At 41.4% G+C, this 23,134-nt stretch overlaps 2 protein-coding genes across 3 annotated transcripts in view; one reads left to right on the forward strand and one right to left on the reverse strand.

Annotated features, from left to right (window-relative positions):
• The window catches only part of coro7 (coronin 7), a 104,532-nt gene extending 89,583 nt beyond the window's left edge, over window positions 1-14,949 (reverse strand). The window contains exons 1-7 of the mRNA XM_085352447.1: window positions 14,851-14,949; window positions 13,182-13,278; window positions 12,642-12,722; window positions 12,404-12,474; window positions 10,975-11,161; window positions 9,825-9,901; window positions 5,342-5,392 (exon numbers count right to left, since the gene is read on the reverse strand). Of these exons, the coding sequence (XP_085208573.1) occupies window positions 5,342-5,392; window positions 9,825-9,901; window positions 10,975-11,161; window positions 12,404-12,474; window positions 12,642-12,722; window positions 13,182-13,278; window positions 14,851-14,910 (624 nt within the window). The 5' untranslated portion in view covers window positions 14,911-14,949. The remainder of the gene's footprint in view (window positions 1-5,341; window positions 5,393-9,824; window positions 9,902-10,974; window positions 11,162-12,403; window positions 12,475-12,641; window positions 12,723-13,181; window positions 13,279-14,850) is intronic.
• A 425-nt stretch (window positions 14,950-15,374) lies between these two features.
• dnaja3a (DnaJ heat shock protein family (Hsp40) member A3a) lies at window positions 15,375-20,403 on the forward strand. Of its 2 annotated transcripts, XM_085352448.1 has the most exons (12): window positions 15,375-15,618; window positions 16,619-16,761; window positions 16,848-16,931; window positions 17,035-17,241; window positions 17,380-17,532; window positions 17,614-17,761; window positions 18,370-18,434; window positions 18,550-18,678; window positions 18,770-18,885; window positions 18,969-19,066; window positions 19,224-19,356; window positions 19,614-20,403. In XM_085352448.1, the coding sequence occupies exons 1-11, from the start codon at window positions 15,375-15,377 to the stop codon at window positions 19,340-19,342; spliced, it is 1,506 nt and encodes a 501-aa protein (XP_085208574.1). In that variant the 3' UTR covers window positions 19,343-19,356; window positions 19,614-20,403. The 2 variants fall into 2 exon arrangements, with proteins under 2 accessions (XP_085208574.1, XP_085208575.1); XM_085352449.1 differs by lacking the exon at window positions 19,224-19,356.
• The last annotated feature ends 2,731 nt before the right edge of the window (window positions 20,404-23,134 follow it).

The raw sequence follows: 23,134 nt of genomic DNA on the forward strand, positions 1-23,134 counted from the left end.
AACAAAGAGATGTGAAAGAAACTCATCTGTAAACAGGAGGCCAGTATTGGGATGTTATGGCAGGGAGGGTAGAACCAAGAATAGCAAAGAGATTTAAAAAAAAAATGTTTGTTTGGTACTTGATGATTCACCACTTTGCTATGCTCATGCTGTGTGTCATTTAATTCTGGAGAGAAATCCAAAGATTCAGTTGATTTTGATATATGTTACCATTTTAAAGGCTTTACGACACAAACGAGACGGCTTAACTAGGATATGTTATATGCCCAGTGAATGTGTGGTTAACAGATTTTTGCTTTAAATCATATGTTCTTCGGATGACATTAGTTGGCGGTTGATGTACTATTTAAAAATCTATTTGTAACTCTTAAACCCAAACGTATGTTGAAGGATATCTAGAAGTTTATCAAAAAGCCCCTTTACTTGGAAAAAAATAAAAGATGTCCAGAGGAAAAACGAAAAAATTTAATCTGAAATTGAACCCGTCTTCCGTGCGCCAACTACCTAACAACTGTCGCTTGTGCACATACATACACACTTGCACTGATTACAGATGCAGTATATACACTGCTCTTTCTGTCCAAGACCTTAATTACCCTGTGCAGTCTTATTTCCCATAAATACAGCAGGAGCAGGGCTGTAATTAGGGCCTATATTTACTCCACCTGGCTAAGGGAGAACCCAATTCAGTGCTGGCCACAGGGATGAGCAAGCCCCACTCAACTAGGCTGCCTTTGGAGGAACCAAGGCACCAGCTGTGTCCCAGCTCATGGTTCTGGATGCTGTGGAGGATGAGGAGTGCCTCGCAAAATCCAATCAGGTGCACAATAAAACCTGTGTCACAGTTCCTAATACTGTATTTGCTGGAATGATCTCCACAAAATACTTAATTTGAAAAAATTCATCCCATAACACAATAGAAGCTGTTTCCTAAACCATCTTTGCAACCCATCTCTTAAACTATCTCATCTAACTTTTGCTTGTCTGCTGCTTAGGATTCTTAATTCCTATTTTTCTTATTGTTTGCGTGTGAAGTCCCAGTCAACTACCCCCTAGCAAAGTGTTTATGTATTGACTGGTTGGCAAGTTGCAGCTGGAGGTGGCTGGTAGCTGCTGTAAAATTGCTTCCTAAAGCCCCACTCACTCCTAGTGGCCTAAACAGCAGTCTATGCCCCTCTGGCAACGACAGGTTGCTAGGGAAAACTGTGTATTCGCTGACCAGATGGTGAGTTGCTGAAGGTTGCCTGTAGCTGCAAGATTAAATTTATTGCAAAAAGGTATACAGTGCTGTACAGAAAACCATGTTGCCATTGGTTTGCATAGCATCAGATCGCCACGGTAACGTACAGATGCATAGAGGATCAACTCTGGGTTCAGTATCTACTGATTCTTTGATATGAAAGGTCAGGAATTAATCCACCAACCTTCTGACCGTTCGATGACCTGCTCTTTCAAATGAGTTCTTAAAAGTATAATGCAAAGTGGAATTCAGCTGAACCGTAAACCTCTTTGCAACCGGTTTCACCCAGTGAAAGGCATGAACCTCTAGCAACCACACACTAACTGGTTGGGGAATACAAATTCATCCCTAGTAAATAGTAGCCACCTTGGTAGTCGCCGACCCGCGTCTAGGACAGTGTGATGGGGGCTTTTACACTGCATGTCATTTAATGGTTTTAGCAGGTGAGCTGCATGGCACTCCTGCTCTTCTAATTTTTTAATATTTCTCTTTAGCCTTGTTCTTGTTTTCGCAAGAGCCACCATTATAACAAATAACTCCTCATTATTACATCTACATGAGCGCACCTGCTTTTTGAGGAACCGATCAATAAGCCTGCATTTACCTTGAGTTATTTCTCATTCCTGTGATATATCCAGTGACTGTTAACTACCTAAAAATACCTGGAAAATACAAATTTCTTTTGCAGTCCTTAAGGGAGGAGGAGAATAGCCAGTACAATCACTTATTGGATCAGCACTACACAGATGAGTGTTACAAATGATACGTCGGCTTCCTTCCAAATTCGGGCAAAAGAAAAACATTTCTGTTAGATGTATACATTTCACTTTGTTTACTCCAGGGAAATTCGGATTGAAAATTGGAGAAACTCGTGCTTTACCCTAATGCTCCCCAGCTTTCTTACAATATCCTTCCCCCAGAAGTCTTTTCAGAGAAGAGTTGCGGCGTCTCCTGATGAAGACAACTGACTGGCGCTCAAGCAGGAAGGAAAACAGACCTCCCAGTGAGGTTACAAATTCGCATAGTTTGGCCATTTCTCTGCCCCTCTGTTTACTTTGTGGCCACAATGGCCGTTCCCTGCCATCGCATCACATCTACAACAACAAACCATTGAAAATGCAAAGTGGAGAAAGTGCTTGAAAATGCCTTCATGTCAGAAACAAACAAACTATTTTGTGGAATCTCATCGAAACCACTCATGCAATGTGAAATGTTGTGCTGTGTTATGTTTTATGGTGTCGAACTGCTTTGTGGCTCCCACTCTTCTCTGCATCAGAATTACTGCACTCATCATGTTTCAGTGTGTTAAGGATTCAGCACCCACACCCTTCAGCAGATCTGGTGCTAATAGGAGTGGCAGTGGCTCTCCCATTCTTTTGACAGAGAAACACATCTGAAAGCTGTATGGGTGAGGTTCTGCCCACTCTTCAGAGGGCCCAGACCAAAGCTTTTCAAAGCAGGACCTTCTGGTTTTCTGTTATAGAAGCAAAAGAAGAAAGGGAGAGAATGCAAAACCAAAAAGGCAAGAGCAAACCCTCTCATAACTTTGATCTGGATCCCAGCTCTCCTTGGTTTGAGGTGGTGAATTAATGTGCTGACTACAGAGAATCTCAGTTTGCTGAATCACATATCTGCACATATTAGTAGTCTGCGAGGCAAAGACACACATTAATCAGAGAAAGCAAAGAGAGAAACAAAGAGGGTGGAGAGGCTAGCAGACTTGGCTCAATGGTCTCTGAGTGTCCTTGCGGCAAGCAGTCTAAGAAAACTTTTTTTAAAGCCACAAACCATTTTTGAATTGACAATTTTGTTGCAGACCAGCTGGGAGAGGGAGGGATAAAAAGAGTCTAAAGGAGTCTATCATTAGCTTCTTATATATCTTATACAGAAAATAAAAAAGAAGAAACGAGAGTTAAGCAAGCATAAAAACAAGAGTAAACCTTCAGTCTGTCTCCTACTGTGGTTGCTTACTACATTAATAAAGATCTCTGACAATAGCTGCACTGCTTAGATAGAAAAGTGTTGACAATGCATTTGTTATCTCTTGTAATAAAGGAAGTAATATGGAAGATGTGGCACAGGGAGAATGTGACATAATTTAGCCTTTTTCTAGCCATATAATACTCAGTCGTTTCTAGTCTTAGCAAATGCTCTGCCTGTTTTTTTTTAAGTTTTTCATGCCATAAGCTGCTTTTTAAATTATTTTGATTCCAGGCCTTATACTTGACCATTTTCAGAAGAATCTTTTTAGTTTGTTAAACCACTTAACACTGATCTACGAATCATTCAAACATTAAAAAAGACACCAGTCTACCCATGCATTTTAAACTTACTCTTTAAAAACATTCTAGTGAAAATGGAAAAATGTGAACGTGAAATGGCAAATATAATCTTGATTTTGAACCCCTACTCCCAAAAGAGACACATCAGGTAATCATTGTGAGTAACTTTGATTCAGTTCTGAACAATACTCTGAGAGGAGCAGCAATTATTGTTGTGAATGAACGGATTGTTGATAGATGCCTCTCGACTGCATCCACTGAGCTCATCAGGTCATCGACCAAATGAGCTAAGACTCAATCAAAAAATGTATGTGGATAAAAAATGATGGAATCTCCAGGATTATTCAGATGCAGCAGAACTGGGAAGAATAGATGTGAAGTGCAAAATCTGTGCAGTACTCGTTTAGGAAATTTTTTTTTAAACTGACCCAAAGACCTTGCCTTTTCACGTATTTGGTTCTCCCCATTCCTAAAATGTCCTAGTGCAGCATATCCCCGCCACTAGGAACCACTGGCTCCTACTGGAGACACTGTTTGAGACAGACAGACTACCCAGCACTGATTTAATCTAAACTAATGACACCCTTTGGCTGCACCAAGTTGCCTGGAATATCATATTTTCAGGCAATTTATAGCACTGCTGGACACATCTTCTTAAAGTCTGCATTGGATTTCTGGGGAGAAAATCCTCCTGTGCAGAAAATTCCAACAGGCTGCAGAACAGCAGTGTGCTAAAATGACATCAACACTGAGACACCTGATGTAAACAACTGGGTTCAAAGACTGGAGAGAATCAGCTCATGTTACCTCAGAAAACAGACACCCATTCACTCCATTATACAGGCAGTAAGACGTGTGGCACAAATAAAATCATCTGCATACCCTTTCCTTTGCTGCCTCGCTGACTTCAGAGACATACCTCTGAAACTGTAACCCTTACATAAAGGTCTCGAAAGATTCAAAACAAATAAAGAACACATGGGCGAGTACATACTGTGCAGTGTGAGCAGATATAAATGTCTTCACATGTTCGCAGGTGCATGAACCCACAAATATGCTTCACTTCCATACAGCCTGCTGTGCCTTCCAGGTATTTCTGTGATATAATATATTAAAGCTGCTGCTTCATGTTGTGTTTTTGCAAGATTCTTTATATTTACAAATGTGAACAAGAGACCATCAGGCACAATACTACCCCAGTAATTAAATCAGCCTGGGAGGTCCACTGTGGAAATGTGTGAGATTATTTGCACTATACTGAGCTGCCTCTCGCAACACTCACTCATGCCTCCCCCACTTCATCTTTTCTTCCTCATCCCCTTAGCACACAAATGCCCTACTACTCCACTCCCTCATTGCTGGTGGATAAAATTGGCTCAAAGCTGATTGCCAGTGGAGGAGAAAGGGGAAAAAAAGGAGGGATGAGGGCTGGGATGGGTACCCGTGGGAATTAAAGAGCAGCGATGACATCGTGTGCAGCACTTCCATAAATCAGTAGTAGATGAATTACTGTGAGTGGCCAGTGGTGAGCATTCTTGGTTACTGTTAACATGTTTGTCACTAGATGGAGTGCGGGAAAGTAAAGGGGCTTATATTACAGTAAATGGCAGTAGAGCACAGTGACAATGAACAGGGTGGTTATTCTACCAATAGGTACTTTGAAGAGAGATGATTTTCTATTTCTTCTACACTGTAAACAAAATCCCACGCCACAAAAAAAAGCAAGAAGTGGACCACAGTTACAAGTGTTACAATGCCCAGAGAGCAGCTGCAGTTGTTCCTTTGGCAGCATTGTGATGACTTTTTACTGGAGACTTACCTGAACAGGTGCCAGCTGGGCTCGGGGATCAAACACGCGGATCATCTTATCCTATCCAAGCATTAAAGAAAGAGAGACTTAGTAAGTCAATTAGCAATATTAGAAATTTTTATTATTTTTGATACATGACACAAATATTAAGAGGGCCAATTTAAACTGGGACTTTTTAAAAACCAAAAAAATTATGTCTGTGTTGTAATTTCCTCTTTTTCCTTCTGTGGAAAAAAGCTCAATGGAAAGGGGCTTTTTTTTAAGTATTTTTAAAAAAAGTCTATATATCTATAGTAAAATTAAGAAAGAGCAACACAAGCTCTCCAAAGTGCCCTTATTCATCAGCGTGATCTCACTGATTCATTGTTAGCAAATGCAACCCAGTGACCTCGCCGTGGCCTCCCGTGCCGTGACCCCGGCCAGCCCAAACATGCATTAGGCATCAATCAAAGCAGCCAATCACAGTGGCTCCTATGTGATTGGAAGGAAATGGGGGCTTAATGGGATCAAACTGTGACTGTGAATGTGTGTCTGCAGCACGACCGTGATCACCGCAACGGCCTAACGTGAGGAGCTGACAGCAGGCAATACTCTAAAGGCAAAACCATCGGCACTTTTAAAGATATACTATGCTAACTGTGATGCAGTTAAAGTCACAAAAAGATGAGCTCTGTGCAACAGAATATAAATAAAGAGCTACATTTTTCCGATTTTTTTAACTTGAGTAGTAAACAAGGGTAATAACTAACGTTCTGCTTCTTTCTCTGCCTCTCCACTCGTGTGTGAGTGAAGCCCACCCACGAGTATGATGGCCCAAAGCTGTGTCTTCAGGCCGCTGTGACCTGGGGCTAAGCCAAAGACTCAGAAGGCAGACATACACACAAACACACCCACATGGGCCACAGCCCACCTGCTGCCAAAATGCCAGATTTGGTCTAAAACCAATCTATGAGCTCTAAACTATCTCTAAGTGGTAAAGATTTATTTGTGGAGCTTATTTTGGGAGATAGTAAGCTGGTGCTGCCCCTAACAATTATGTCCATGATTTATTTGAATTATGTTGTGAATGCTGAAACCTTCAATGCAAACCTTAAACCTTCAATGCAAACACATACATGCCGACTCTCTCACATAAGATATGGAAGAGGACACCAGCTTGTGCAAATACACAAATGAGAGGTTTCTCACATACAGATGTTCTCCAGCAAGCAAACGCGAACACACACACACCTTGTTAAGCCTATGACAACAACAACACATATAAACTTTACCTAAACTCATAAATGCAGAGTGGCCAGATAGCCTTGTGTGTGTTTATGAGTGTGTTTGTGTGTGTGTGTGCTGAGAAAGCTGCTGTATAATCAAAGTGATGGAGCCTCATTCTCAAGCTGCTGTTAATGAGTTTTCGCCACTTGTGTGTTGCACACAACTTTCACATGTGTGCAAACACACACACAGATGCTGGGAATCTTCGGCGAGGGCTGCTCTCTCACTCCAACTTCACTCATCAAACACACTGTCCTGCCAGCTTGTTGTTTCCCATGGTTACTAGTGTAGTGTAACTGTGACTGGCAGTTTGGGATCACACAACCTTTTAACCAGTGATTCTGTGCTCTGTGGGAGACAGAGCACAGATAAAATTCAAAATTCAAGGTGAACCGTGGGGCATAAACCCACAGACACCTCACTTCCAGACAGCATACCACCCAGGCCCGTCCATCATTCAGATAAACAAGGGCCTACCTCCATCCCTGCTCACACTACCTGTGGGTTTCATTGCACTGAATGCTGCCTTTCTCCACAGTGTGTCATAAATACACATCTCTCCAGGTTCAAATGAGGCCTGTCATGATTCTTGCTCCTCAGGGTGGTGGTCTCCCCTTCATCTTCCCCCAACCCAGCCCTGTGCGCAGTGTTTACCCTACAGGAGGGCTGGAGAGATTGGACCCACATGTTGGCAGGCCCTATTTGCTTTAATAAGCTAGATTGGGGAGACTGAAAGGGGCCTTTTGGTTAAATGACACCAGAGCCCAATGGGGCAAGAACCTCAGAGGCCTCACAGCCTCTGATCTTGCACCCCACCCCACCGCCACACCTCTGCACACTTGTTTCTGAGGTGCCTGGTTCTTTCCGTCTAAGTCTCACTTTGGACAGAAAGGCTTGTTAGCTCCGGTGAAGGCTATTATCCTGTCAACTTAATGTCATCATTTGGACACAATCCATGACTGCTGGATTAATTTGTTACTTGTCAGAGCAAAGACAAACAAAGGGAGCCTGGGCCAACAATGTTACCTGCTAATTACATGCATGTGGCATATTTCTGTGTCAAAGTTTATTTGGTCTCAAGCTCAAGTAAGCTCATTAAGTATTTGTCATATTTTCATATCAATCACTTAATTTGAGCTTTTAGTAAAGTTTACTCTAGTGCATAATGTGACAGTTAAAACAGTGTACAACAGAATAATATTTAAAAAATGATCCCTGGGCTCTTTCTATATTCAAAATATACTCATCAAATAATTCCCTCTAAACTTATAAACTTCTATTCCTAAACAGATTTAAACCACATCCTTTCTTCTTCTTTCTTTGCCTAAATTATTAACACCCAAACAGAAAACCCTTTGGCCATAAAGACACAGCTTTCCAGACTTCCTTTCTTGAGCAATTAATTTAGTTTATTTCATGCTTTTCCTATAAACCACATACCCAGTGGAGATGTCAAACAAGCACTGTTCACCAGATTCTAATTCTTCTTATTGGGTTTGGGGCTCAGGGGTCAGGTGGGGGCAAGACAAAACAAAGGCCTTGATATATTTATCCTTTGTACGCAGCTTGTTTCCATTATTAGAGCCTTTATTGCCAAGAGACTGAAGTTTCCAGTCTGATGAAGAAAATCTCCACAGGCCTTCTGTTTTAATATGTTAATAATGAAGCCAAAAACATTAATAAACGGTAAATTACATCTTTTGCTATAAAATTGGTTTTCTAAATGTATCCCCTTTTCCCCTCTAAAGACCTGCTCAACAGTTTCTGATCTAATGTGTAATGTGACCCCCACCCTTTTTTATAAGTTTGACCCGTGTTAACAGTTTTCTGAAATTAACTCATATAAACAGATAAAGTGCAGCAATGTTCAAAGTGGGGCTTTCTGCACTCAGTGTGAGACACTGACTGCATCTAGTGGTCACAAACCACAACTGCAACTAGAGCAATCAACCCTCCGTCCATATATTAGAGGGTTACAGCATTCACTTTAAATGACTGTAACGTACAGTCACAGTAAAAAGAAAGTACGTCTATGATTTAATGCATTAGGATTTAATGAAAATAATCTGTCCCTAAAAGGGTCTTAATATTTAGTAAATACAACCCCAGATGAATTACATCACACGATATATTATTTTAATGTGACACTATTATATATTTAACAAAGTCAAAATGCAGAAGCAGTATGTGAAAAACTGAAAACATCTTTACTGATTGCATAGGAATTAAGAGAGTAAGTAGCAGCCACGTGCTGCTAATCAAATGTACTTGATTAATTGATCATCAGTAAGTGTGAGCACCTCCATAAAAGCAGAACTTTTGTCAGTTTGCTCGATCAGTCCAAAGAGGACATCAATTTCTCTGAACTTACAGAAGCTGTTTTTGTTGCTCATCAATCTGGTTATAGAGTCATTTCCAAACAATCTGAAGTCAGTTCAGTGAACTAAAGTATTCGCAAGTGGAAAACATTCATGATTGGTGCCAATTTTACCAGCAGTGAAAGCCCCAGTAAATTCAGACTGTACTGACCTTGGGGTGAACTGACTTTAATGTTCAGACAAACAGCAAAAAACCCAAGACCTCTATCTTAGACTCTACAGGCCTCAGTTAGCATGCTAAATGGTAAAGTTCAGTAAAAGGGATGGGGAGGGTTGTCTTTCTTCTCTAAAAAGAACATGCACGGCATTTCAGCAAGAACATGTGATACCAACTTTTAAGCACAGTGGTGGAGAGGTGATGCTTTGGGCTAGTGTAGAAGTGACAGGGCCTGGACATTTTGCAGTTATTGAGTAAACCATGGACTCCTCTGTAAACCAAAGTATTCTTACTCAAATGTGAGCCCATCTGTCTGACAGCTGAAGCTTGACCAAATTTCTATCATGCAACAGGACAATGATCCAAGGTGAAAGACCCAAGGTGTTACAATGGCCTAGCCAAAGTCCAGACCCCAGCCCGACTGAAATGCTATGGTGTTACCTTAAGAGAGCTGTGCATAAGAGAATGCCCATAAAACCTCAATGAACTGAGTGGGCCAAATTCCTCCACAATGATGTGAGGGACTGATAAAGAAAAACAAGTACTTCAAGTTATTGCTGCTACAGCTGGTTCTACAAACTGCTGAATCGTGAGGTTTCCTTAGTTTTTTTTTTTTTTTACACAGTGCTTGTGCATTTTGGCTTAGTTTTGACTAAGACTTAACATCCTGTTCAGGTTGAGCTGTCCTCACCTTGCAGGAGGAAGCCAAAAGAGATCCATCGAGTTTCCAGCCGAGACTCTGCACCTGGTCACCGTGCTGCTCTAGAACTGCAAACACGCAATGGATCTTTTAAAGTGGTAGAAACTGGAAATAATGTTAATGTTAGACAGTGACAAAACAATGACAAAGAAAGTTAAAATGGTTTGGAAAGAAAGAGGGAAGCGAGGACAGATTGACAGCACAAACACAGACAAGACAAAAAAGAAAACAAAACACACACATCAATGTAAAGAGGTCACTTCATGAAAATGCAGGGAAGAGATGAGGCCATAAATCAAGCACACAGTGTTCAGAAAACACAACAATAAAAGTATGAGTGGTTTACACCTTTCACCAGTGTAGGCATATGTAAGAAATTCAAAGCATGGCACGTGTAAGCTGAAGTGCCATAAGTGATCACAGCATAGCTTGTGTGAATCATTTCACCATGACACACACCAAAAAATGAAGGGTGCTCTTGTTAGGACAGTGCCACACAAAGTAAAAGTGAAGAGCGAAAAAACAAACAAATAAACACAAGAACCCAAACACACGCTCACTTAGATGCACATTTTCTCATTCAGATCTTGCTCCTTGACCACACATGGAAAGAAAACTACAAATGAGGGCGATGAAAGACACGGTGGCAGGTTGGATCAGCAGTGAGCAGCAGCAGCCAGGCCAGCTGTCATGGGGGGGTGGAGAAGGAGGGACACAGTATATGTGTGTGGGTTGGGGTTGTTTTTTGTTTTTTTTGGGGGGGTGGGGGGGGGGGGGGGGGTGAGGCCAGAGGATAGTGATTATATCCTGAGGCCAATCCAAGGAGACTGGGGCCAGGATTGCAAACCAAAACATTACCTCTGCTGCTCCAGCACTTAGACAGAGCCACAGGGCTGTAAAACGTAGGCAGTGTCAGTGAGAGAGTCTCCAACACAAAAAAAGGGCAAGCACTTCACTCCACTCCATATATAAACTTTTGTTACACACAGAAACAAAATGCGGCACATTTACTGACAACTAACTGACACAGACTGAAATGTTACATGTGAAAAACAGCACGGCACATGATGTACGAACAAAGATTTTGAGATTTGTTTCAAATAAAAAAATTTAACTGTGCTCAGCTGCTGGTTGTAGTTACCTGCTAGCGGTGCTTCCTGGCAGTTGGTGTCCCAAATCTGAGCAGACTTAGTGGTGCCAACAGCCAGCAAGCCAGAGGAGGTGGGGTGGAAGAGCACCAGCTCGAGCCTGCCCTGACCTGGCCGCAGGGTCAGCTCTGGACTGCTGGACTGCTCCTGCGCCAGATCACACAAACGCCACAGCTTCACCTGCGCACACGAAAGGACTAAAAATAAAGATAATGGCTCTTTCTCCCTCTTCCTGCCATCTCTGTATCCATTTCAGGGAAAAAACAAACCTTCATCCCTTTTCTCCCCCTCTCCCTCCTCTTAGCAAAACAAACAATACGGCTAGATCAGGTGATTCTGAATCCTCCCTTAGTTACACTACAATAGGCCTAAGCTGCTGGGAGGATTCCCATAATGCACTGAGGGTTTCTTCTTCACTCACTCACTAAATGGGTAGGGGCAGGGATAGCTCAGTAGGTAGAGTGGTTGCCCCATGATCGGAAGGTCGGGGGTTCGATTCCCCTTAACAGCTACCCTGAGGTACCCCTGAGCAAGGTACCGTCCCTACACACTGCTCCCCGGGCGCCCAATGGCTGCCCACTGCTTCACTGAGTGAATGGGTTAAATGCAGAGAGCAATTTCCCCACGGGGCTCAATAAAGTACACACTTTCTTAAATGTGTTTATACATGACTCTGCATTTAATCATTAAGTATTATTATTGTGTGGCTCTCTTCTACAGTGTGTTTTTTGTCCTCTCTCCCTCCCCTCACCAACTGGTCATGGCTAGGCTAAGCAACCATAAGACTGCAGGAGCTGTGGTTGTCTAGCCTCACAAAGGGAACAAACTGTGTGAAGAAGATCAAAACAGCATGTAATTAAAATATCAAAGTGTAACATCAACCAGGCCGTCAAATGATGTATTTCTCTAAATGTTGAATAATTTGGGGTCTGGGCTCATGTTATGTTTCTAACATCAATATCAGATTACATGAAAATTTATGAAAAAGAGTTTATATAAAGTCTAGTTAAGTCAGGAAAAACACACAATTGAGATCACGTTTCCCAGACATTTTCCCTGCTCAGCACAACCAAGCTGGTGAAACAATATGACGTGCTGGCAAAAGATAAGAGGAGAGAAAGTGTTTTGCAGATGCGGGGCATTGCAGATCACTTTGGTTCGTGTGTGCGGCAAAAGTTGCATATCTTTACGGGTCTGTGAGGTAAACCGAGCTGCTGAGTATGAAGACGCAGGACCCCGTTCAGCACATTCCAGTAAGCTGGGGCACCTGTGGCTGAGAGAAAGGAGTCTTCAAAACGTTTAAATAGGAAAAACAATTCAAAATCCTGGCAGGAATAACAAGGCCTGAGACGATGGAACGTTGGCTTATGAGTATATTTGAACGAACAAGGTCAGAAAGAAGTAGGACACTGAACAGCTCACCGTTTCATCTACTGAGCATGTTGCCAGGAGACTATCATCAAAAGGAGAGAAGTCCATGTCAGTCACAAGATCTGACAGGAGAGAAGGAAAATTAATTAATAGACATTAGCATAAGATATTAGAACCAGGTCATGTGTCTACTTTCACTTCTGAGAAACATCATGTAGATTTCTCATGTGATTTCTGTTTTTAAAGAGTTTAAGAGGCAATCAAAAGGATTAAAAAAAAAAAAAACTACCAGAATGGCAGGAAATCTGGGTGACAGCCCGCTGGCCGTCTGAGCCTGGTTGGACTGAAGACAGGCCCAGCATGCCTCCACCTGTGGACACGTACAGCAGACAGGAAATGTCAGGAATTATCCTTTCAAAAATTCAAAATGTTCCTTCTAACTGTGTTTGATTTTTAGGTTATGTTATCTTGATATTCTGAACTTGGGTAACAGCAGTATAAACATGACTCATACTGTAAAAAGTGGATACTTCTATCTGACAAAGATAAGCCTGAGTAAATTCAAATGTATTTTTAACGTGATGATTTTATTTAAGAAGCGGAAAAAACAATCGATCCAAACCTATCTGGCCCTATTTGAAAAGTAACACCCCACCCTTGTTAACTCCTGATTTAACTATAATTAACCACATTTTTGAAAAGCTGAGTTCAGTTTCAGTAATCAACCCAGGTTGGAAAACCTTACAAAGACATCAGGAAGGGGGCAAATACCTTTTCACAGCACAGTATAAGGGAATGTTACTGTTCTGCCAAACCTTTATAGTCTTACCAGCCTGCTCAGTATTGAAAGCCACCAGCTTGGAACTTGCTTTGATGTGGTTGCCCTGGGAGGCAAAGGAGCCAGCATGGACATTGTTGATCCACTCCTAGTGGAAACACATGGGTTTAATAATGCGCAAGCATAAGTCAATGCAAAAAAGACCACAAACAACCATCTCCTCTTTGTTTCATAATATTAAGCCACACACTGTCACAACCATAAAAAAAAAGAAAAAGAAAGCAAACGCTGCAATAAACAGGAAGGATCTGACAGAGAGCACACACACATGCACGCATGAGTGGGAAGGAAGTGGAAGTCCTCCCTGCTTTGCACAGCAGAGAACTCTTAAAACTCTTTCATAACATTAACAAGGCAAGAGCAGCTAGAGGAAAGTGTGTCTGTACAGCATGCTCCAGTAAGTACTGCTGCGCTGCTATTCAGGAAACTAAGAGCAATCCTGATGGTCATTCAGCCGCTAAAGGGCACTTTGACAGCTCCGACAGCCTTGCAGAAGAGATGTATTGCTGCTCTGTTCATTCATTTCAAAGCACTCTTTGCATTTATTGCAACAAAACTAGACATGTTTGTGTCAAAAGCGAGGTAGACAACAAATGCAAATACATCACACTAGAGGCCGTTTCAATCCCAAACAAAATCACAACATATGACTTAACTTAAATTCCTCAATCTAAACCACATATAATGCTGATTATTACAATAACTGAGTCTATAAAACTTCTAGTTATATCATCTGAAAGACAACTTTATGTTCACTGGTCACTTTCTTTCACTACCTTTTTTAAATTCCTCTGCAGGCCTATGATTTGAAGTAGCTTTGACATAAAATTGCTTTCTTTTCTCATTCTAGCCACATAATCCTGCATCTCCTCTTGACCAACATTTCACCCCTGCACTGAGTATAAAATGTCAGCACACAGACACATGACTTCACATTAAATCTGCTCTCCGGTGCAAAGGGCTAGTTTAACATTCACAAGAGCAAAGCACCACCTGCTGTCTTAAACCCCGGGCACAGATTTGTAGAGATACCACTGTTTCTGTGCATGCCAAGGATTGCCTCGGCTTTAAAAATAAAATAAAATAAAAAAAAGCTGGGGATTACATTATAATATACACCTCACAAAGCAGAGCTTTAGGCGTTTAAAGTTGAGAAAGAATTGGTCCAGATTTGTATGCAAGACACTGCAGTCCAGTCCAGACATGTCAACAATTGCAATCTGCAGGACTACTATCACTGAAAAAGAGGCAACTGTGGTAGTTATATGGTAGTTATATTATTATTATTATTTTCCTTTCCCAGTGGGGAAATTTTATATTTTTTCCCATTGGCTGAAAATCGGAGCAATCAAAACCATATAATACTGCAGCAAAGAGCTAATAAGCTATTTTAACACAAGTATGGTGATGTGCATCACCACAGCATCCTATCACGGCTGACAGCAGTGTGCAACCACAATGATTTCAGTCTTCACTAAGAGCCCACAGAACACTTGCATCTCCTGCTCTGAATGCTGTGCAGATTTCCAGATGCAGGAAGTTCAACATCCCTTGCAAACACGCAGGCGTTCCCCACAAAAGAGCACACCACAGAGCTAATTACCAACGCTAACGCTAGCTAGCAAATCTGCACCTATTCTGTTGCTCGCAAGCTACTCACATCTTTCTTGGCAATTTTCGGAGTGGTGTTTTTGAATTTGGAGGTCTTAAAGCGATTCATGCTGCCCTCTCAAACTGACTTTCGTGCCTTCCGGGTGTCTGTGTCGAGGTGGCTGGTACTCGGCAAAGGAGGGTTCCTTCTACAGCTGACAGTTCAGCCTTGCCGCTTAAGTGTTCGCTCGCTTTGCTCCACGGAGCTGTCCGACAGGGCGGGAGATTTGTTTCTGGATTGTTGCTGTCTTCACGCGCTACGCCGTGTTGCAAAAGGTGTGCATCCTCTTTCGTTTGTCACTTGTTATGTTCGATATACAGAGGAAAGTCAGGGGAAATTGAATAATTTTAGCCGGTCGTGATTTATATGATGTGACTTCTTAAGCAGAATTTATTTAAAAAAAGAAAAGGTGACTTAAGTTAAATTTTCAAAGCTCATATTTTCTTGAGAGAGTGACATCTCGGATTAAACAGAATATCTTTGGGGGGGGGGGGGGGGGGGGGTTAGTGGGAGACGCCCACTGTTTCCCGAACATGCGCAGAGCGTCTGGAGCGGCGGCCAGTGTAGCAATGATGGCGTCCTCGGCTGCTCGTTGCTCCTCACGTTGGATTACAGTCGCCGTGTCTTCAGGACAGCGGAGAGCTGTCAGTGCTATTGTGTGCTCTGGGCATGGAGAAGTCCGGAGTTTCTCTACACTGCGGGCCGAAAAACTGTGGCGCGATGGGAGCCTGGTGTGTGGCGGAGTGGGGAAAGCGGTGACATTGAGAGGGCTGTCAGGTAAGAGCTGTGTTAGCCATATGGTAGTAGCCTTAGCTAGGCTAGGCTAGGCTATTCTAGGCTAGGCTAATTGTTTTGAAGTTCACTCGAATGACGCAGGGTAAGACAGCTAAATAAAAGTGCCCTCATGACGGCTCAAGCAAACACTGAAGAAAAGACGAGCTTGGAGACCGGCGCATTTTTATGATGCACTCTCAAAGTTGATCAAATGTGATGCAGTCAGTCTTGCATACTTTGCAGCCATTAAGTTCAGTTTGCAGGAGACCGATGCCGGTGTTACATTTTGCTGTCAGACTGTAGATTTTGGCCTGGTCAGTAACTTAACACTAACATTAGACCTGTCAGTTTGACTAATTCACATGCTCCACATTTGGAGGGGGCTTTAGGGATCTGTGTTGTTTCTAGAATCTTCTGTCAGTTAGGGTTAGTCTAAGGATGCTTTCCATTCATGTCTTTTAGCATTATTTGTCACCTACACTCGCTAACTAACCGCAGAAAACAATGTTAAACACACTAATTAGTGACACAGTTACACAAACACCTACAGAAATATCCACAGCTTACTTACATTTTTATTCCACATCTTATTTTTCAAGAATTGTGTTATTGGAATAATCCCACAGAGGAAACCATCTAACATGATCCACAATACTTCTTGTACAGTGGATTTGTGAACAGATGAGCCACAACTTTAACTTTTTAGTTAAAAATGCACCACTGCATTTGGAGAGACATCTCATTTATCCATACATACCTCTTAGGATCACAGTGGGGCTACAGCCTGATATAGGCTACACCCTGGACAGATTGTCAGTCCATCACAGAGCTAACAGAGAGACAAACAACCACACATTCTCAGATCCACACTCTAGTGTTATTTGGTTGTAGATGCATCCAAGTTTTACATTAAAGCTGTCCTCCATCTGGCGTCTTTTTACTTGTCTGCATTTCTCTTTAAATGTCTTGAAACTGTACTCACACCTTTCACCCTGCTGAACAGTTCCAGGCCTCAAACCACCAAACGCTGTCTACACTCAGTCCTTTCACACAAGTGCCCCTGCCAGCAGCAAACAGGACTTTTACCAGGTTCTTGGGGTACCTCGCACAGCAACGCAGAAGGAGATCAAGAAAGCCTACTACCAGGTCTGTTCCTGCCTGAGATGCAGCTTGAACTGAGCACAGTAGTGTTTGCAGTAGCTGACGGTGTGTTCATGTTTGCTGTCCCTCAGATGGCTAAAAAGTATCACCCTGACACCAACAAAGATGACCCACAAGCCAAGGAAAAATTTGCTCAGCTGGCTGAAGCTTATGAGGTTTGGTTTTGGGCATTAATTCTACTCTAGATTTGCTTTGCTCATTGAAACCTATGAAACATCTCCAGGTTTTACCATTATTACCTTACTTTGTTCTTCATAGGTTCTTAGTGATGAAGTGAAGAGGAAGCAGTATGATACATATGGCACAGCGGGCTTTGATGCAGGTCAGGCGGGTAGAGGACAGCATTACTGGAGTGGACATGCCAGCAATGTGGATCCAGAGGAGCTCTTCCGCAAAATCTTTGGAGAATTCTCTGGAGGCCGCGGCTTTGGAGACTTCGGCGCCATATTTGATCAGCCACAGGAGGTTAGAGGGATATTGTGAAATAGGGTGAAGTGAAGACGAGCGATTCCTTAGCTGATTCTAATTGAAACAGTTTATTTTATCAATCAGAATGTCCTCTTCTTACATGTTTTATTTGTTTGTTTTGCCTCCCTCTCATAGTACATTATGGAGCTGACATTTACTCAGGCAGCAAAGGGAGTCAACAAAGAGATGTCAGTTAACATCGAAACAGCCTGCCAGCGCTGTGATGGTAAAGGCCACGAGCCAGGCACTAAGGTGCAACACTGCCACAACTGCAATGGTTCTGGCATGGTAAGAGCTCCAACAATCATCTCGTTTCTATCTCTTTTTTTTTCCAAGTGTGTTATTAAACATTAATTTTCCCCGCTATAGGAAACAGTAAATACTGGCCCATTTGTGATGCGTTCCACATGTCGGCGCTGCGGTGGCAAAGGCACGGTCATTTCCACCCCCTGCAACTCTTGTCGTGGCACGGGACAAACCAAACAGAAGAAGACGGTGATGGTTCCTGTGCCTGCAGGTCAGTCACACTCAAGTCTGTTTATCTGACTACTGTTTACACGCTGCAAATACCTCAAGGATATGTTTGCATTCATTTTTAATGAGCAGGACCATGTGCCAAAGCAAGCTTTGCTATAGGCTGTTTCACAAAGTTATTGAAACATTGCCTAAAAGGGCAGCTTCACTGATGAACATTGAGTAAAAGATAGTTTAATCACTCAGAATTTGAAAGAATGCAAAGATAAAATTACTCTTAACTAGTTAAATACATAATGTGACTCGAGTAATGTAATCAGGGTTATTTTGGCTCCTTTTTTGTCCGTATAGTTATGCATATTAAATTGAAAATGGTCTTGTGCCAGAAAGTTAATTAGCTCTGTCCTAAATGTATAATTAAATAGTTGTGGACTGGAGGATAGTTTATCTCTGTATTGAGGTGTTTAGTCTAGAAAAACAAAATAGACATTTAATCTTAAAAATTTAAAGTATAAATGTAAGCGACATCTCCTCCTTGTACCTTTTAAAGCCTGCTGGTGTTGATCTTAATGGGATTATTCTTTGAGATGGATCGTTCCACTGTTCAAGTTAAAAGTCGTTTTAATTGATACTACATATTATGCCCTGCAGGAGTGGAGGATGGTCAGACCGTGAGAATGCCGGTTGGAAAGAAGGAGATCTTCATCACATTTAAGGTGGGTATTTGTTGCGCATCAGTTGCTGCTATTTAATGCTAATCTCATAGCCAGACCTTCCAGAAGGGTTTCCTTCTGAGCCTCTTTAATGGGATTGCCGTGTGATTGTGACCAGGTCCAAAAAAGTCCCATATTCAGGAGGGATGGCGCAGACATCCACTCTGACCTTTACGTATCCGTAGCGCAAGCCATCCTGGGCGGCACAGCGAGAACACAGGGCCTATATGAAACTCTGAATTTATCTGTAAGTAGAAAGTCTTGTTACCCGAATAACAACAACTTTGGGCAACATTTCAAACACATTCAGTGTAACAATTGACTGGATTTGTCTTTAGATCCCTACAGGCATCCAGACAGACCAGAGGATCCGCCTGTCAGGGAAGGGAATTGCTCGAGTCAGTGGCTATGGCTTTGGAGATCACTACATCCACGTCAAAATTAAAATACCCAAGTAAGACTGCACTGACATCCTTGCAGTGTAATTTAAAAATGTATTAAATCACAATAAAGCTAAAACCTTGTTTTCCTGTATAGGAATCTCACAGATAGGCAAAGAGCTCTGTTGATGAGCTACGCTGAGGATGAGACGGACATAGAGGGGACAGTAAATGGTGTCACTGCCACCACCACAGGTACACAGCTTCATCTGGTTTCCTGCTTTTTTCATTACCTACTTCTACCTTCTTCTGTGGTTTTTGCTGTGTACTTCTGGTCCACTGAAATAAGATTGAGAAAGGAATTTCTGCCTAGTTGATAAACCTGGCTGATGGAGTATCAATCTCTGTCCAGGTGGGGGCAGCAGTGGTAGGCGGTCTGAGGCAGGGCAAAGAAAACATGACAACAAGGCAGAGTTGAATCAACAAGTTGGCTTCTTCTCCAAATTAAGGAAATTATTTAGTTCGTCCTGACAGCCACAAACCAGGTAGGACTGGTTACTGATTTATGTTCATCTCTCACTGAACCTTTTCTCGTGCTGTTGTTCACAAACAGTAAACTTTTTTAATATACTTTTTTAATACTTTGTTATCTGGTTTGTGGCTGTCGCATAAGAACACAGTGCATTTAGCCAGTTTAGGGATGTATCAGGTGTCTGCTCCTTATCTTTTCAATTTGGCTGTTTTTCTTGTTGTCTTAAGTTCTTTTTTTTTTTCTTTTCTTTTTTTTTGCTTCCTTTTCAAGGTAAAAGATCTTCCATGAACTGAGAGCCTCCATCAGTGTGTCAGAAGACAAGTAGGAGGACAACGGAAAGAGGAATACTGGGATTTGGACAACTGTAGTTCTGGATGGAGTATTACAGACCTACCTACCCAGCCCTGTATCAAAAACCAAGAGGATTATGCACTTTGTACCTCTGCCAAAGTGGATCCTGGAACAAGAGACCTCTGTCGAGCATCCATAGAAGCAATGGTGATAGCAAACACTTGTAATTTCTTATGTCAATGTTAGTTTTCTATTCTTTATCAGAAGAGAAACATAACGGTGATAACAGCATCCACATGCGCACAAATAAGTTATTGTATCCACAAAGACTTCAGGTGCAGTCTAAAGTTTTATTCAGGGTTAAACAATCCTGTTATTAATCTTTCAGTTCTGTATGCATCAGTTGTGTTTTCATGCTTGGGCTTCTCCGCTTCCTCAGCGCTGCCAGTCCTGGCAGGATAAACATCAAAATAAAGTTTGCTGTGGTGGGCTGGAGGTGTGTCAACAGTGGAAAGTAAAAGTCTCAGAATTATCATAGAAGATCGAACTGAACTGTTCAAACTGTGAAAACTGATTTATTCTGATCTGTCATGTTGCATTATGAGAGAGAAATTGATTTTAATCCTCAACCACAGTCCACATGTACATAAACAGCTGTAGAGCATACATTAATGCATCAATGTGCTATATAGAAGAGATACTGTACAGCTCTAATAAAGCTAGGGCCCAGAAAAAAAAACTTTTATGTAAAGTACAGAAAAAATAAAGTTCACAATGCTTTGACTCTGTCTGCACCTTAATGTTTAACATGTCTTTGTATATGCACTGATCGTTTCATTAGGTACACCCGTAAACAGAGATGCATTACAGCGCTACTGCTCCGGCACTTTTACATTTTCACTTTTTGTTGACATTGTCATCTTTTTATTGTGTGGAGGGCATTTGTCAGAGGCAAGATTTAGAAAAGTCAGCACAGGTATTAACAGCTGTACTACATAGCTGTAAGAAATAATTGGTAAAAACTTTAGATAATATTATAACCTAACAGAAACTAAAACTAAAGAGAGTTCCTCTGTTTTTCAAGTTCATTTTTTCCCCCGAAAGTAGTTTTTATATTGTTTTTCAGATCTAGTTTTAATTTTGCCTCATACCCCCTCAGGGATGGAATTTGTGTGATTCTCAAGCTCTGGTCCTCTACAGGCAGATGAAAGGCTTTGTGGTGTTGATTTTAGGGTTGACAAATCTTCTATAATAACCCTGTGAAATTGCAAATATTTCATCAAATCACGAGAGGTGGTTTCTGTCCAAGGCAACAATCTCTATCCTTCATTGATAATACTGTATGGTTCAAAAACATAAAGACAACAGCAGGGTACCAAAACACTATTACTGCTGGAGAAACACACACACACACACACTTTAAGCAGGATGAGAAAGAAGATCCTGCAGAGCCTGGGTTCCATGGCGATGAAGGATTTAGCGCGTGTAATCAGCCAAAACTATAGAAATTATTCGCTTTTTTCTGACTCTTTATACCCTTTTTTAGTCTTATGTATGAGTAATGATGAGCTCATTCACTTTGTTTTATATGTGTAAATGAGTAAACTCATTCCCACACAAAGTGTCTACATTACCCTGTGCAACAAAAAGGTGATGAGCGAAAATAAAGGAGCATCTCTCAAAGGCTACGTTCACACTGCAGGTGTTAATGCTCAATTCCGATTTTTTGATCAAATCCGATGTTTTTGTCTGCTTGTTCACACTACAAATAAAATGTGCCAGCAAACGTGCTCTAGTGTGAACGCTCAAAGCGGCCCGCATGCGCAAAAGAACATGTCACACATAACGCGCTCTGTTTAGACCCACAGAAAACAATATTGTTTGATTGATGGCCCTTAAAATAAAGACTTCGGACTTCGTTTCCCAATTTTTGCTTTAAGTTATTTTGTTATTTACATAATAATGTAGATAACCTAATAATTATCCTTATTGCTGTTTTAGAGAGGAGCGGTGCTTCAAAGGATAGTTGCAGATTTCTGTCAGAATCTGCAGATTATACAGTACAAATAAAACGTTCACGTTTCTCCAACGTTGTCTTCCCAACAGTTTCACTGACATCTACGCTGGATGGCCAGGAAGCGTTTGCGATGTCTTCTCCGGCGCTGATAATTGGTGTGTGTCTTGTGTCAGTGATGTAAAAGACGGATTTAATGCGACATGACCGTTCAAACAGCAGTCGCTTTCTAAAACATCGGATATGTATCGGATTCAGTACCACATACGAAAGTGACCCATCGGATTTGAAAATATCGGATTTGTGCCGTTCACACTGTCATACCATGATCGGATATGGGTCGCATAGTGTCAAAAAAATCGGATTTGATGCGCTTTCGCCTGCAGTGTGAACGTAGCCAAAGGTGTGCCAACATTAAACTTTAATTCAAAATCCAAAGAGGCAAGCATACCCTTCATCTGTTTTCTCTCGTTTTGTGGAGTGGTGGAGGACAGCACTATGAGTAACATAACCTGGCACCTACAATTCATCTGTTATTAGACCTTTAGGTGACAATGAATGTATACAACAAATCCATCTCATGTTTTACCCAAAATCGTATAATTACTGTAGCTGTATGATAGAAAAGGCAAACAAACAAAGGAGCAACTACAAGTCAAAAAGAATGTTTTATTTCTTCATGAAAACAAAACATGTCTTTTTTCATTACTGAAAGCATAACATACAGTTTTTCCCCACTCTCATACAAAGAGATTACTCTAGCCAGTTACTAGTAAAGCTCCAGTTAGATACAGATAAGGATTAAGAGCAGAGTCAATGAAAATGCAAGAAAATCAGAAATACATATGACTCAGGCAATCACTCCACGTTTAATCTATGATAATAGGTCCAAAACTACTGAATCATTTTGACACTAGCATTATAAAATGGTATTACGTGGAAACTACAGGAGCGTATCAGCCTATCCCTGTATTTGTCCTCCATATATGATGCATAAAGCCATCTGTCATCAAAAAATACTGCACATCCACTTATGTGCAGTATTTTTTGTTTTTTTGGTTCTCTGTGCCTCAAGTGCTTTAAGTTAAAAAATACCGTTACTGTGTTAGGATAAAGATTATACTTCAACCACAAAATACATACAGTACACACTTCTCTGTGCTTAAAAAAACAAAATAAAACTCAATATAGGTGATCATCCCACTTCGTACATTCACAATGCATACTGATGCATCCAGAACGAATGGACACATAAATAAGTGCTGAGCTGCTGAAGGTATTCTCACACAAATTCATCTCATGAAAGAATGTGGATGAAGCGTCATTAGTACAAAAATACAATCTTCCTCTTAAAACAGCCGCACGCACCTCTGTCCTAATATAGGCTCCCGTTTGCCAGTAAAGCTGAATTATTACAGTGAATTATTCATATTGGATAGTTAAGCTCTGCAATCAAACCAACAGGCAGGTTTGTTTGGTTTTGTTG

Source organism: Diplotaxodon limnothrissa, linkage group LG4 (assembly GCF_057381915.1).
Source record: "Diplotaxodon limnothrissa isolate DT_005_m linkage group LG4, D_limnothrissa_male_GT1.1, whole genome shotgun sequence".
In the NCBI taxonomy this organism is placed as follows: Eukaryota; Metazoa; Chordata; class Actinopteri; order Cichliformes; family Cichlidae; genus Diplotaxodon; species Diplotaxodon limnothrissa.